Raw genomic sequence first — 15044 nt, 5'->3', positions numbered from 1 at the left:
GTTGCATAGTCAATAAAACACAAGTAACCATCTTTCTGGTATTCCTTGCTTTGAGCCAAGATCCTCGGTGTCAGGCTGGGTCCTGAGAAAGCACACACACCCTGGACATGAACATTTTCCTTTCGTGGAAGAGCTAAGCTGAAGATAACAACTTCAACGTTGCTCAAAGCCCCTTTCCCATGTGACAAAGTCCTCTTGAGGGACTTAGTGTTAGGGAGGGGGAAAGAAGTCTCTCTGAGCAATCATCTTTGCTTTCCAGCCAGGCCTGATGAGAACCACGCGACTCTCCCTTTGTGATGAGGCCACTGGGAAGCGCACACAAAACTGGAGAACACGGCCCACTAGTGTCCTCAGTCCAGGTCTCCAGAAGAGTTTGCTTTCACCTTCCCTCCCTTCTGAGTGTTTTATCCTCATTTTCTCATGTGCTCCATCTGTGGCTTTTAGTGTAAGATGCCTTTTATGACTTGATGAATCATAATGAATAAATGAATGTGCACAAGACTCACTGGGGACAGGGGCAGCACTGAGGGGTTGGGGAACGGGAACCTCAAGTAGGCAGGGCACAGGGAAAGGAGGAACCAGAATTGCAGAACTTCTGGGAAATGACACGCCTTGACCCTATCGCCCTTCTATGGACCAGGCAGGGACGGGTGGAGGGGGACTGTCCAGAATTCACAGGTGCCTCTCCCAGGCCAGGGTCTCATGTTGCCCCCTCCTGGGATGCTCCATCCACACCACCGCCTGTCTCTGCCAAGCCATGCTCCACCACCAAGCTCCAAGGCTCCCTTCCTGGGACACATCCCTGATTCCCCACCCCCCAAGAATGTCAGGCACCACCTCCCCACACTTGAGGTGTCTGTCTCCCCCAACACCCTGGGCACCCCCCAAGGCAGCATAATCCTCAGCACCAGCACAGGGCCGAGTACGGGGTACGTGCTAGCAACCACTCGGTGAAGCTGGGAAGACAGAGCAGGGGGGATCTTCCTATCTCTCCCAACCCCCAGCTCAAGCTGCTTCCTCCAGGCCGGGAGTCCGTGTTGGCTCTGGACAGGTTTATGGGGAAGGGAAGTCAGGGCCTGTGTCCCCAGGGCCCACGTGCCCAGGGCCCGGCATGGCGGTGATTACAGCTAGGCAGGACTGCAGGAGGAGGGCTCTTACCTGAGGCAGGGCCTGCACCACCGTGTCCAATAGGGCCCGCATGCCCGTGGCCATCTTCAACAGCTTCAATACTGTGGGCGAGACCCCGTCCCAGCCCCACTCAGCCCAGCCAGTGGGGATGTGTGTGTGCACCTAAGTGCGTGCACACATGTGTGCCCATGTGTAAATGTGGAAGAAGAGTGAGAAAACGGAGGAGCAGGCAAGCCAAGAGTACACGCTCTCGGATGTCACACGTCTAGAATGAAGGTGCACAAACATCATATACGAGGAGGTGGACGTCAGTGTGCAAAATGCAAGTGAATAAGGCATACATGAGTGGGATGGAGGATGTGAAGTGTGTAACTGAACTGTAATTGAGTGCAATGGGGCACAAGGACCACATGTGAACACCATGCCTCTCCTCTCGCCCCAGCTAAAGCAGACTCAGGTGTGACCCACCCTGAGCTCCACACACACCCCCACCTCAGAGTCTGGAGGCGATGGGTGGAGGTGAATAGAGGAACACAAGGCCCCGGGACTAGCATGAAGGCAGAGGGTTTTGGAAAGAGGTACATGAACTATCTTGCGGTGTAAAGGAGGCTTCTGGGAGGAGAAAGAGGGTTTTAAGAAATGTGGAGGACGTGTCTTAGTCAAAGTGAGGACCTGGAGTCATTCTGCAACATCTCAGTTTTCACAAGCACAGACTGACTCACATGGGTCCTGGTGTACAGGAAGGAGAAGTGTGTATACAGTGTGCTGAGCAAAGCTGTCTGTGGACCAGTGAGTCGGGGCAAGGCTGTGGGCCCAAGGGGTGGACTGTGTATGTGTTATGTGTATGTCCCTCCTGCGTGTTCCTCCCGGCTCAGCAGGAAGCCCTCCCTCTCCCAGTCCCCACACCCTCTCCCAACCCACTCCCGTGTGCTTGTGCTCCTCCTGGTCCTCCCCGCCCCGTCCCTCACCCCGGGCAATACGCAGAACCCGCATGATCCGGATGATGGTGGGGTTGATGGGCAGTGCCGCGTTGATCTCGATCTCCTCCAGTGTGATGCCCATCACTGACAGCAGCACGATGGCCAGGTCCAGCTGGTTCCACCTGCTCAGCCGGGCAGAGGGCAGGATTGTGAAGTAGGGTGAGGGGCACTCCGCCTCAGACATGCCTCGGCAGTGGGGCGCTTCCCATTACGCTGTTGCTGCCCACTGGGCTGTGCGGCCAACCTTTCTACTAACTGCCCATTGCCTGGAAACCCTCCACTGTGTCTGGCCCCCTCTCTGCCCTCCACAACCTCTGCTCCTTCAAGCAAGGGTCTACCAGGCTACATAAACATCTCTGCCCCCTGTAGGGGAGGAGGTATGGGCTGTGACTTAAGTCCAAATCTTGGCCCAGATGCTTTCTCTGTGTAGCCTTGGGCTAGTTCCTCAACCTCTCTGAGTCTTACTCCGTTTAAACAACATTCCCTCTGAAAAAGAGGATTAGCATCCCTGCCTGTAGAGTACAGAGGACCCATGGGAGATGATCCAAGAAGGGCTTGACAGGATGCCCTGCACCACTGGGTGGTACCATAGTTACTTCTTGTTTGGGACTCAGGCAACATCCAGGGGGGCCTTGGCCATTAGTGCTCAGATAATTATTGGTTCCCCTCCTCCAGCTGCTCCAAGTTGTCCCAAGGGTCAGGGATGCTTTCCCATCTTGCACCCCACCCTATGCTGCCTATCTGGCCAGGCCACCTACCGGTCCTTGAAGAAACGCCTCAGGCCAAATGCCACCAGCTTCAGCACAGCCTCCAGCACAAACACAGTGGTGAACATGTAGTTGCAGTATTTGAGGGCCGTCTCCAGGGACTACAGGGAGGGATGAGGAGCATCAAGGGGCTGGCAGGGGCCCAGCTCATCACTGGGCCACACCCATATCACCTGACCCCCACAGGAAGACAACAGAAAGGGAAAGGCCTCTTCAGCCACTTAGTGTAAGATGGTCCTGGCCAGGTCTCCAGACCCCATGATCCAGGCTCCAGGACCTCTCCCCACCTTTCTCTAGTCAGAAAGCCTCTGCCTTTTAAGCAGAAAAATTTGATTCGTTCATAGTTAGCACAATGATTTGTATATCTAGTTTTATTCCTTCTATTTTACTTACATTGTTGCTTCTTTGTCCTTATTTCTGCCTTTTGGTCAGTTACTCTTTTTTGGAGGTAATGTGGGATAGTGGTTATAGTGTCTCACAATGTAAAACAAGGGCTCCTGGGGCACTTCACCTTCCTTACTGTGTTACCTTGGGCAAGTCACTTGACCTCTCTGGACTTAGTTTCCCAGTCTGTAAATTGGGGCTAATAATAGTACCTACCTCAGAAAGTTGCTGTTAAAATCAGCACTAATTTTGTTCTGGGCACAGATTAAGTACTTGGTAAACATGAGCTATTATTATTTTATTTTTCTGTGTCCTTTTTGAAAGTTCTAGTATCACTATTCCATTCTGCCAATGGCTGTGTTCCCCTTCCCTGCATTCGTAACATTCCTCTTCTATTATGTGAACAAGAAGCCCTGGTGGCACAGTGCCTAAGGCATTTACTTGATTGCTAACCAGAAGGCTGGTGGTTCAAACCCACCAGCTGCTCCATGGAAGGAAGATGAGGCAAGGTACTTCCACAAAGATTTACTGCCCTGGAAACTCAATGGGGGTCACTGTGAGTCGGAATCAACTCAAGGGCAGTGGGTTTTGTTTGGTTTTATATTTGAAATAAGACCCTCACTTCCTCACCTGGAGGTTGTGCTTGCCTCTTCTCTCCCCTCTACTCCATTAAGTGGAGGCTTTCAGGATGTACCTTCCTTCTCTTGGCCCTTCCACCCCCTGCTCTGTGACCAGCTGGGCACTGGCTGCCCCCTCATACTTTCCCTGGCTACTTGTCCATCCAGTCCTCCTGCTGCCTGGAACGCCCTTTCTCCAGTCCCCATATGCCCCGTGGCAGACTTTGGATTCAAGTCCAAATCTAGGTCTGACTCCACTGCCTCCCAGCTGAGTAATATGGACAAGATAGCTAGCTTTTCTGAGACTCAGTTTCTTCATCTGTAAAATGTGGCCAGAGCTCCCCCCACCTTACGGTTACACTGAGGATGAGAAGCGTTAATAACAGTAACTTGCCTTGTAAAGAGTCAGTATTTAACCCACGACAGCCATTGCTACCTGGGAAGCAAGACTAGACCCACATACAGGAGGGAGTGACCTCTCCCTGTGACCTTTCCCCAGTGTGGGCTGGAGGGCAGGGCCATTCCAAGCCTCCTCCCCTCTTGGTGCATGGAGGGGCTGCCCAGGTCCTGCAGTCAGCTAACACTGCCACCTCAACCCATTCCCAGGTGGGGTTCTCACTGAGGCCACACCAGGTCACGTAACTTTGGGCCTAGAGGTGGGGCTGGGGCTCACCGTGGGCTGGTTGTAGTGCTCCAGGGACATGGTGACCACATTGAGGCAGATGATGAAGGTGATGAAGATGTCCAGGTAGTGGCTGGTGCACATGGAGTGGATGAGCAGCCGGGTGGGGCAGTAGGTGGCGTAGTAGGGTAGTCGCTGGGCCTCTGCAAGATGGCGGTGGTGGGAATAGACAAGACAGACCCAAAGGGTTGGGTTGAGGAAAGGGAGGCAGAGAACACAAGACAGAAAAGAGTAGCAGAGGGAAGCAGCAAGGGAGCAAGATGTTGACCCTCCCCAGGCCCTGGGAATCAGAGAGCTAAGTCTCCCTGCCCACCCGGAGCCCCATGGGGGAAGCATCTCAGAGGGAGCCTGAGAGAGTGGCATGCAGAGAGCAGGACACGGATTCTTTCCTCTACCCCAGATGGGCTCATGGGAAAGGCTCTGGAGCAGCTGTGGGGAAAACCAGGGTCCCCTGGCTCAGGGACGGGCATCCAAGGCTGCCTCTGCCCTCTGGCTGGACTGAACCCCCAGGACCTCATCCAGACTGTTAGTGGTGTCCCCCATCTCATGGGCTGGCATCAGTGGGGGCTCAGGCCACCTGGACAGGCAGATGCAGAGGGACGGAGTGGGGCCAGGGGCACAGGGGCCCGTATCCCCTGCTCCCTTCCAGCTCCAAAGGCCCAGATGGGCTCTGGCCCAAGAGGCGGCCCCGGGCCGGGAGGTCCGACGCCCTCCGTCATCACCCACTCACTCCGGCGCTTCTTCTCCAGGCGCCGCAGCCGCTTCTCCTCGCGCCGCCGCGCCTCCTCGGCCTCCTGGTGCTGCCGGCACTTGTGGAAGTTCTCCACCACGACGCCCACGAACATGTTGAGAACAAAGAAGCTGACGATGAGCAGGAAGGAGATGAAGTACAGCAGCATCCAGGGGTTGTGGTTGGTCACAGGCTGCAGGGGAGTCAGAGGGGCTGAGGCAGGCTGGGGGTGCCACCAGCTATAGCAGGGGCCCAACCTGGCTGAGCCTCAGCTCCAGGGTCAGCGGGTGGGGGTGCTAACAGTGCCTGCCTCCTGGGGGGGGGCTGTGAGGCTAAAACGAAGGAGAAGATGAAGAGTGCTCCAACCAGGTCCCGTCACGAGTGAGGTGCTCAGCAAATGGAGTATTCTTCTGTTCCAACTCCAGTTGGTGCCTCCTGGGCCCACATATCCATCTGATATCTTTCTCCCACTCACCTCTCCACCCACTCACCCACCTACCCATCCATCCATCCACTTACCCACTCAAGGACCCATCCATCCATCCATCCATTCCTCCATCCATCCATACACCCACTTATCCACCCAAGCCCCCACCCACCTACCCATCCATCCACCCATCCATTCATCCATCCATCCACCCATCCATCCATCCACTTATCCACCCATGGACCCATCCATCCATCCATCCATCCACTTATCCACACATGGACCCACCCATCCATCCATCCACCCATCCATCCACTTATCCACCCATGAACCCACCCAACCATCCATCCATCCATCCACTTATCCACCCAGGCACCCACCCATCCACCCATCCACCCACTTATCCACCCATGGACCCATCCATCCACCCATCCATCCATCCATCCACTTATCCACCCATGGACCCACCCATCCACCCATCCATCCACTTATCCACCCATGGACCCACCCATCCACCCATCCATCCATCCATCCACTTATCCACCCATGGACCCATCCATCCATCCATCCACTTATCCACCCATGGACCCACCCATCCACCCATCCATCCACCCAGGCACCTATCCATCCATCCATCCATCCATCCACCCATCCATCCATCCATCCACTTATCCACCCAGGCACCCACCCATCCACTTATCCACCCATGGACCCATACATACATACATACATCTACTTATCTATCCAATCATCCACTTACCTATCCATTCCACCACTCACTTATCCATTTATCCATCCATCCATCCATCCAACCCTTGATTCATCCATTCATCCTCACACGCTTCTCCTCCATTGATTCATCCAATCAATAAAACGTTTATTTCTTTACATGAACTGTTACCCACTTCCTCGGCCTGTTCAGCTTCTCCCCACCCACAATCCCTCCTCCTCCAGGAAGCTGCCATGACATCTCTGCCCTGACTAGTATCCCCATCTCTGGTCTCCAGAACCATCTTCCCCAGGTCAGCACTCAGCCACTCTTCCCCATCTTGTCTTAGGCTCTCGCCCTGTAGTTTCCCACACTTGCAACTCAATTCCCTACTGGTTGTGCTTAAACCCCAAGTGCACAGGGGCAACATATGCTCTTTTAACGCTCCTGGGCCTCCAGGCAGATTTGGGTCCAAACCCCAGTTCCCTTCCCCACCATGACCCACATCTTGGGTTTTCCCTGAGCCTATTTCCTCATCTGAGCAGTAGGGATGATGCCATTATCTAGAAGGGTTCAATGCCCATGGAGATAGCGCAGCCAGGGCAACTTGGCTCAGGAGTCTGTGAATGGGTGAACAGGGAGCAAAACTCCCTGTTTTCTATTTGAATGTCTGAAGCTGACATCCAGACAGAGAAAGATTAGGGACACATGCTGGCTGCTGTTGTGAGTGCCCATGGGGACATTGAGAGGGCTCTGCTGTGGCCCCTGCTCCCCAGGGCCTTGCAGGCCAGGGACCAGTGAGGGAGGCAGGCAGATCTGGCCACACAGGGCAATGTAAGCTGTGTGAGACAGGGGGCCTAGAGAGCCCCAGTCCAGGCTGAACTTAGGGAGAGGGTCAGCTCCCTGCTCCTGGCTATAGACTAGCAGAAAGGCCTCAGGCCCACACACATGTAGGTAACAGAGAGACCGAAGCACAAGGGCCCTGGAGTCCATGTGTGCATGTGTACATGTACATGTGTGTGTACCCATGTATGTGCATGTATGTATGTGGTGTGCCAGAGAACTGAACAGCCAAGGGCGTGGGGGAGGACGCTTCTGAGTGTCCTCACTACCCTCCATCTGCAGCTCCAGAGTCTCACAAGGCGGATCCCACGAGGACACGGTTCATAGGACCAAAGGCCAAGAGCCAGAGGTCCCTTACAGGCCTGCGGTCACCACAGCCCTGGCTCCTGAACCAGAGAAGGCTCCTGCTCCTTCCACAATCGACTCCCTCAGCCTGGACACAGCCAACCCTAGTAAGCCTAGTAACTCACCTAAAGCCCCTGCCTAGCCCCAGAGGGGACCCCTCCTCCAGAGGCCAAAGGGCTCAGGCATACACCAAGCCCCCTCCCCAATCCATCCTCACCCAGCATCCCTGGAGGTTCCTGAAGCAGATCTGCCGGCATCACCCCCTCGCTACGCCCCTTCACTGACTCCCCGCCGCCCTCAGAGTACACGCCAGCTCCCATCGGGGTGTTTACAGGGTTTTCTGATGATCTAGCCCTGCCGCCCCTTCCTCTGCTGCCTGCCCCCTCCTCTCACTTTCCGCTCCAGCCCTCGACGCCCGCCCCCTGAGCACATCATCTCTCCTGAGGCTGCTCCTGCCGGCTGGCACAGGCCCTTACTCCTTCCGGTCTTGGTCCTCCACCCACAGGGCTCTGAGCCACTCAGGCAGGAGCTAAGTGACCTCTCTCTGCAGAGCAAGTGGGTGTTTGTAGAAGCAATGGAGCAATGACTGACACAGCCCAAAGGAGCAGCTTGAATGGTGGAGGACTCAGACCAGGCTGACCACGGTCTGAAGGGGGCCGAGAGTAGCACCCATGGGGTTCGCTGGTGCTGATTTCCAACCCGTGGGCCCCAAGACCCCCATGTGCCTCCACCCCTGCCCGAATGTGGCCTGACCCCAGCCACACCCACCTGCTGGTCCACAGCGACAGCGTCCAGTCCATTGTACATGATGTTCACCCAACCATCCTTGGATGCCAGGACGAAGAGGGACATCAGGGCCTGGAAGACGTGGAGAGGGCACAGTGAGGGGGGCAGGCCGCTCAGGCTGACCTGTGCCCTCCTCAGCTCCCCATTTTGCTGCCTCTATGAGGCAGAGAGACAAAGAAGAGGACAAGGACGCCGTCCCTGAACCGGCGCACTTCCTGAGGACCTACTATGCGCCTAGCACATATTCAGCTGAGTGCTGCTGCAGGAGAAAGAGCACTGGAATAGGAGTCCTGGGGTCTAGCCTCAGCTCCAGAAGGAGCCAACTGCATGGTCTCGCCAAGAAAATTCACGCGTTCCCGTCTCCTCCAAAGGTGCGGGGAGGCTCAGCTGAGATTCTGATCTGGAAGTTTCCTGACAAATGTGAAGGGCTCTGCCACTGCTGCTCTGAGGGCAGAGCTCTGAAACGGGAGCTCATTACACAGAGGAGAGAAGAGGCCGTAGCCTAGACTCTGTCACTTGCTGCCTTTGTGATTTGGGGCAAGTTCCTTGATGTCTCTGGGCCCCATGTTTCTCACCTGTGAAATGGAATGATTACCCTCAGTGGTCTGGGAGCTTTCAAAAAGGAGGGACCCTAGGGGACAGCAGCTAGGGCTCCTACGCAGCGTCCTTGTGTCCCTGGGCCACGTGGCACAGGGCCTCTCACACAGTAGGTGTGAGACTGAACTGAGTTTGGGAATAACCCAAGAGTATCTGGACTTGAGCGTGACATCCTGGGCCACGTGGAACTAAGGGTATTAGTACTTTGTGGGTTCATTATACAGGGTTCCGCACCACCACAGCTTGCCTGGAGGTCACATGCCCTCCTCCGGAAGTTCCCCATCCCCAGACAGAGGGGATTCTTCTCCTCTGTATTCAGAGCCCTGGGTCCCAGCCCCTGAGTGGGATTCTGTCCTGTGCAGCCCCTCCTTCCTACCCACCCAGGGCTCAGGCCTCCTCTTTCCCTTGCGGATGGGAAGGGTGCTGAGGGCTGCCCAGAGGGGGTTCAGCATCAGGAGCAGGTCAGAGCAGGGTACACAGAGAAAGCCCCTCCAGAGATGCATGTGAGGCCTTTGTCTGCCAAGGGCCCAATGACCCCCCTGAGCCCTGAGGTCACAGAGCCTGAAGTGAACACAGCCCAGGACTGGGACTCTGATGGCCTTGTAATCATCATTCCCACTTACAGATGAGGAGGCTGAAGCCTAGAGAGGTTCCAGGACATGCCGAGACACAAAGCTAGCGAGTGAACCCATGAGGATCCAAGCCCAGGCTGCAGGCCAGGCTGCCAGCTACCATGCGCCAGCCACACTGAGAACACCCGACGCCACACACAACTCCAGGTGAGTCAGCTGGTGTCAAACACACCAGAAAGGAAAGGGCTGGGGAGAATTGAAGCCAGGTGGGGCCTGATGCTGGAGCAGGCTCATGGGAGAATGGGGTTGGAACCAAAACCAAACCCAAACCCATTGCCGTGGAGTCAATTCTGACTCATGGCGACCCCATGCGTGACAAGGTAGAACAGAACTCGGTAGGGTTTTCTTGGCTGTAATTTTTACAGAAACAGATTGCCAGGCCTTTCTTCCACTGTACCACTGGGTGGAACTGAACCGCCCTTCTGGTCAACAGCTGAGTGCAAACCATTTGTATCACACAGGGACCCAACCAGGAAGGAAGCTCGGAACAAGGCTCCCAGCTTAATCTTGGCTTTATTTTCTCCGCTGAGTCACCTGGCTTTTTCTCTTTCAACTTCCTCCCACATCTTTTCCCCTGTCTTACACCCAACTCACTGAGGTGTTAAAACTTGAAAATGCGCCTGTGGTTCAATTTCAGCCAAACAATAGACAGACCTACAGGTGACCAATAACAATCAACCTGGAAGACTGGGCAATCTACTTCCATAAAGATACCTCCTCAGAAACCCAAGGAGGGGTCACTATGAGTCAGAATCATGGGAGCGAGTTTGGTTTGGTTTCATAGGAGATCAAGGTGTAACATTTGCCCAAAGATAAACCTCTAAAGGCAGGAAGGAACAGAAAGGAGGGACTAATAAAAATGGTAAAAAAAAAAAAAAGAGGACGCGGGAAGAGAGCTGTTACAGTAGGGATTGCAATCAGTCAAAAAACAAATTGCGCGTGAACAATTGGAAAACCAATTCACTCCAGAAACTTTCAGCCAAATCACAGTAAGAGTTAAAAACAAAAAACTTGAACAGGTAAGGCAGTACTTCTGGAGAAGGGGTGGGAATAGAGGAGCAACTGTGTCTTGATATCCCTTCCCTGGGGGTCCAAGCAGACTCCCTGCACCTCCACGGCCCCAGGATCTCCCCAGATGGTGTTGGGGGAGTTCTGGGGGTAGGCAGTGAGACCTTCAGTGGGACCCAGCTGGAAGTTACCCAGCAGAGAGGCTGTCACTGTCTGTCCTGCATCAGACAGCCCTGGGCCCTGCTCCCAGCCATGTCCCTCCCTCTCTGTGACTTGGGCAAGGCACCACTGCCTCAGCCTGGTCATACCTGATCCCAAGTAGACCCTTGAGGATTGGGAGCAATTTCAGGGCGTGGGACAGGGGGCCCAAGGCTGGGAGTGGGGGCTTTCACCCAGAGCACTGCCCAGATGAGAGGCCTTATGGGGAAGGAATCGGGGTGAGGCAGGAATTAGGCCCAGGCCTGCCTGCAAACTTGAAGTGGAGAGCTGAGGGGGTGGGTGAGGGGCAAAAGGAATGTGGGCCAGCAGCTTATAGCACTTCAATCTCAGTCCAGCCTTCCTGGTGGGGGCCATGTTCCCATTTTATAGACATGGTCAGAGTGACAGGAAGTGGCTGAGCTAAGAGTCATACCCAGGCCCAATTAACTCACCTGTCAGGGTCCCCCGGGTGGCTGGTAACCAATGCTCACTGAAGCACCTACTACATGCCAGATACTTGCTGGGCCCTCTGTATACAAGACCTCTAAGCATCAGGCCACCTGTGAGGTGAGTGATCTGCCTACCCATTCTGAAGATCAGGAAACCACAGCATGGAGAAGAAGTTACATGTCCGGGTCTGACAGCTCAGGACTGCAGCCGGGTCTGCGGTCCCAAGGCTGTTGGCACCTAGGAACTGTCACCCCACTCACTGGGGCAGAGCAGGACAACACTGTGGCTGGGTCAGATCAGGGGTAGGAGGGGTGCCACTCACTTGGCCCAGGTTGTCAAAGTTGTATTTGTGATGGACCCAGCGGTAGTTGGCGGCCATGCAGTCAGAGCGATTGGTGATGTTGCGAGTGTCCACACCCAGGCAGTGGTAGAACTTGCCCTTAAAGAGCTGGGGGAAAGGGGCGGAGTTAGTGACCATCCTGCATATCAGAGGAGGGCCTGATTTCCTCTGTGCGGCCCCTGGGCCAAGCACGCTCCTCACCATGCGCCCACAGCATGAAGGTGAAGCTACTCTCATCTCTTCTCACAGACGAGGAAACAGACACTGCGGTGTTAGTTTCTCCCAAAGTCCCCTAAGACTTAGCAAAGGGCAGAGCCACGGTTCAAACCCTGGTCTGCCTGACTCCAGGTCACAGACACCAGAGGGATCAGACCCATTTCCTCCACTGAGGCCCCATAAAACAAAGCCACCTGTATATCTTCAGAGAGACAAGTAAAGGGACTCTTGCTGGGGACCCAAGACTTCTTCATGTCAACTGCCTCATCTCCCTTTATGACAACCACAGGTCCCAGGCTCACTCGCCAAATGTGCCCTCTCAGTCCCACCTTCCCAGCTCCCAAGACATCTTCCGTCCACCATCACCAGTCAAGACTGCACCTTTCCTCCAAGGCCCAGTGCAAAGGCCACCTCCCTCAGGGAGCCTTCTCTCTTGCCCCACCCCCACAGGCCATGTGTTCCTGGCGGCAGCTGCACCCTGTCATCTCCTTTAGCTGTTTCGGACCCAGCCATTTGGGCCTGTCTGTCACCTTCTGGACTGGGGCCTCACTGCTGGCAGGGCCACCTGAGCCACCAGGTCAGCCAGCACAAGGTCAGCCTCAGGGAGCAGGTGGCTGGTCCCTGGCTGTGCTGGGCTTGCTCTTCCTCCACCGCAGAGCCCGCTGACCCGACGGGGGCGCCCTCACCTGCACCCCCAGGATGCCGAAGATGATGAAGAAGGCACAGCAGATGAGCACAATGTTACCAATGGGCTTCAGGGAGGAGATGAGGGTCTCCACCACCAGCTTCAGGCCAGGTGCCCGGCTGATGACCCTGCGGGCAGAGCAGGGCCAAGCACCGTGAGTCCACGGCCAGGCCTGGAGACAGCCCCACTTGACTGGAGGCCCCAGGGCGGAGCCCCCCAGGGCCTGATGACAGTGGCAGAGGATACAGAGGAAGTGATCAGGCCACTCAGCTTTAGGGGGAACAGGTGGTGAGGCAGGCCCCACATCTATACACCGGGCAGGGCAGTGCCCTCACCCAGGCCCCAGGGAGCCACACCACATGCTCTCTAGAGACTGGGCCCAGAGACGGCAGTGAGGTACCAGGGACAGAGATGGATGGCAGCAGTGGGGGCACCTTCCCTCCCTGCCCTCCAAATGGACGCAAGGCCCTGCCCTGATTTTCAGCACATCTCCCCACCTCCTGCCAGAGTCTCCAGGATCCCCCCCCCCTAGGAGCAGGGCCCCCCCAGTCCCTGGCTCTTCTCAGCTAGAGCTTGGCAGAAACTCCCCAGAGTACTCAGTGGGCAAAGAGGGTGGGAGTGGGGGCCACCTAGGCCCCTGCCACTTCCTGGGCTGCACAGGGACCACCGACCGTGCCCCCCCCACCCGTCCAGGCCTCACCGCAGGGGGCGTAGGGTGCGCAGGAGCCGAAGGACTCGGAGAACCCCTAGGATCTTGGCGCCCCCCGCTGAGGCCAAAGACACCACGATGTCGATGATGGACACAAAGACGAGGAAGCCGTCCAGAACGTTCCAGCTGCTGCGCAGGTACGCCTGCTTCCCGCAGTACAGGCCCAGAGAGACGACCTGCGCAGGCGCAGCAGGGGTCGAAGGGCGACCTGGTCAGCCGGGTGCCGGAGGGAGGAGCAGCCGAAGCCGGCCTCCGCTAGGGGGGCGGGGTCAGCGGGACACCGCGAGGGAGCTGGCGGTGTGCGGCTAATCGGAAGGTTGCTGGTTCAAACCCACCTACCAGCTGCTCCGCTGGAAGGAAGATGGGGCAACCTCCTTCGGTAAAGATTTACCGCCTGGGAAACCCAATGGGGGTCGCTATGAGTCTGAATGACTGGATGGCAGTGAGTTTGGGGGTTTTTTTGGCTGTGAGGGGAGGTGCGCGGTCGGGCCGGCCTCCTAAGGAGGCGGGGTGAGAAGAGGGGCGGGGTCAGGCAGGCATCTCTTAGGAGGCCAGGGATCTGCAGACCTTCAGCCAGTAGTGAGATGGGCGTGAGACCAGGTTGACAGCCACCCCTCTGAGGGTGGGGCAATGGGCGAGGCAAGGGCAGGGGCCCAGGAGGCTGCCCCTTCAGTTCGGGTGCTAATCACCCTTTCACACCTCGGTCCCAAAAGCCTTTCTCCCTCTCTTCCATCTGGTAAAGCCCTCGCTGTGGGACGCCTCAGTTGGAGTCTGTCCCCATGCACCACTCTGCCAGCAGGCTCTCCACACAGCTAGTGCTGGCCTGCGTCTGTTTTTCCAGCTGGGTGTGAGCTCTTGCAGAGTGCGGACATGTCTGAACCCCTCAGGCCCTGAAGCCCAACCCGGGGACTGGGACCGAGGAGAGCTGGATGCTGATGGGCCCCTCAGTGACAGGCTGAAGGAAGGGCCGGGTCAGGGTAAGGGGCCCAGAGCTGGGGGCAGGATGGCTACCTTCAATGTCATCTCGCCCACAAAGATAGCTGTGAAGATGTAGTTGGACACGGTGAGGAAGATGCGTTCCTGCCAAGAGCAAGGAGAGACCATGGGCCCACAACTCTCAGGCCTGCCACGCCACCCTGTCGGTCCCTGCCCTTAGCAGGCCAAGGGCGTCCAGGAGAGGCTGCCAGCTCTGTCTACCAAGCTCTAGCTCCTCCCTCCAGAGGCAAGCTCTACGTCCACCTCCCCGTCGGTGCTCAGAGCTCTCCCAGCCCCCCTTCCCTAGCAAACTGTCCCCCCTGACTTGCACTGCCGAGACCCAAGGCCACTCACGGTGCTGCCCGCCTCGATCTGGGGCCGCTCCAGGGCAATGGTGATGCAGTTGAGGAAGATGAAGGCCAAGACAACATAGTCAAAGAGTTTGTGGGCGATGATGGTCTGACACAGGACCCGGAACCTGGGCGGGCAGCCAGAGACCATGAGCATCTGTTTGGCCCTCTCCCAGGCCAGGAGGAAGGCAGGGAGCCCAGGCACACATAGGGGCCAGGATGACCTGGAGGAGGTGACCCCTCTCTCCTTGGGCCACACAACAGGTACGACTCCATATGGGCTCAGGGCACCCACCTGGAGCCACATCACAGGGTGAAAGGCACCCTACTTGCCCTGGGACTCAGGCCTCCCAAACACTGGCCATATCCCTAACCCCTGTCCTCCAGTCACACGGACCCCCACATAGCCTGCTGTCCTCTGCTTCTGCCACCAGGCCTTTTCTCAAGCTGCTCCTTCCTCCCCCACCCCACCCTGGCTTCACCCAC

At 56.5% G+C, this 15044-nt stretch overlaps 1 protein-coding gene across 1 annotated transcript in view; it reads right to left on the bottom strand.

Moving 5' to 3' along the window:
* The window catches only part of CACNA1I (calcium voltage-gated channel subunit alpha1 I), a 150729-nt gene that overhangs the window by 18897 nt on the left and 116788 nt on the right, over window positions 1–15044 (bottom strand). The window contains exons 18-28 of the mRNA XM_007941688.1: window positions 14563–14686; window positions 14245–14313; window positions 13225–13409; window positions 12526–12652; window positions 11606–11731; window positions 8381–8470; window positions 5289–5481; window positions 4550–4701; window positions 2867–2976; window positions 2097–2230; window positions 1159–1229 (exon numbers count right to left, since the gene is read on the bottom strand). Of these exons, the coding sequence (XP_007939879.1) occupies window positions 1159–1229; window positions 2097–2230; window positions 2867–2976; window positions 4550–4701; window positions 5289–5481; window positions 8381–8470; window positions 11606–11731; window positions 12526–12652; window positions 13225–13409; window positions 14245–14313; window positions 14563–14686 (1381 nt within the window). The remainder of the gene's footprint in view (window positions 1–1158; window positions 1230–2096; window positions 2231–2866; window positions 2977–4549; window positions 4702–5288; window positions 5482–8380; window positions 8471–11605; window positions 11732–12525; window positions 12653–13224; window positions 13410–14244; window positions 14314–14562; window positions 14687–15044) is intronic.

Source organism: Orycteropus afer, unplaced genomic scaffold, assembly GCF_000298275.1.
Source record: "Orycteropus afer afer isolate SDZICR_OR568_19922 unplaced genomic scaffold, OryAfe1.0 scaffold00083, whole genome shotgun sequence".
NCBI classification, from domain to species: Eukaryota; Metazoa; Chordata; class Mammalia; order Tubulidentata; family Orycteropodidae; genus Orycteropus; species Orycteropus afer.
This window is presented reverse-complemented; position numbering and strand designations above follow the sequence as displayed.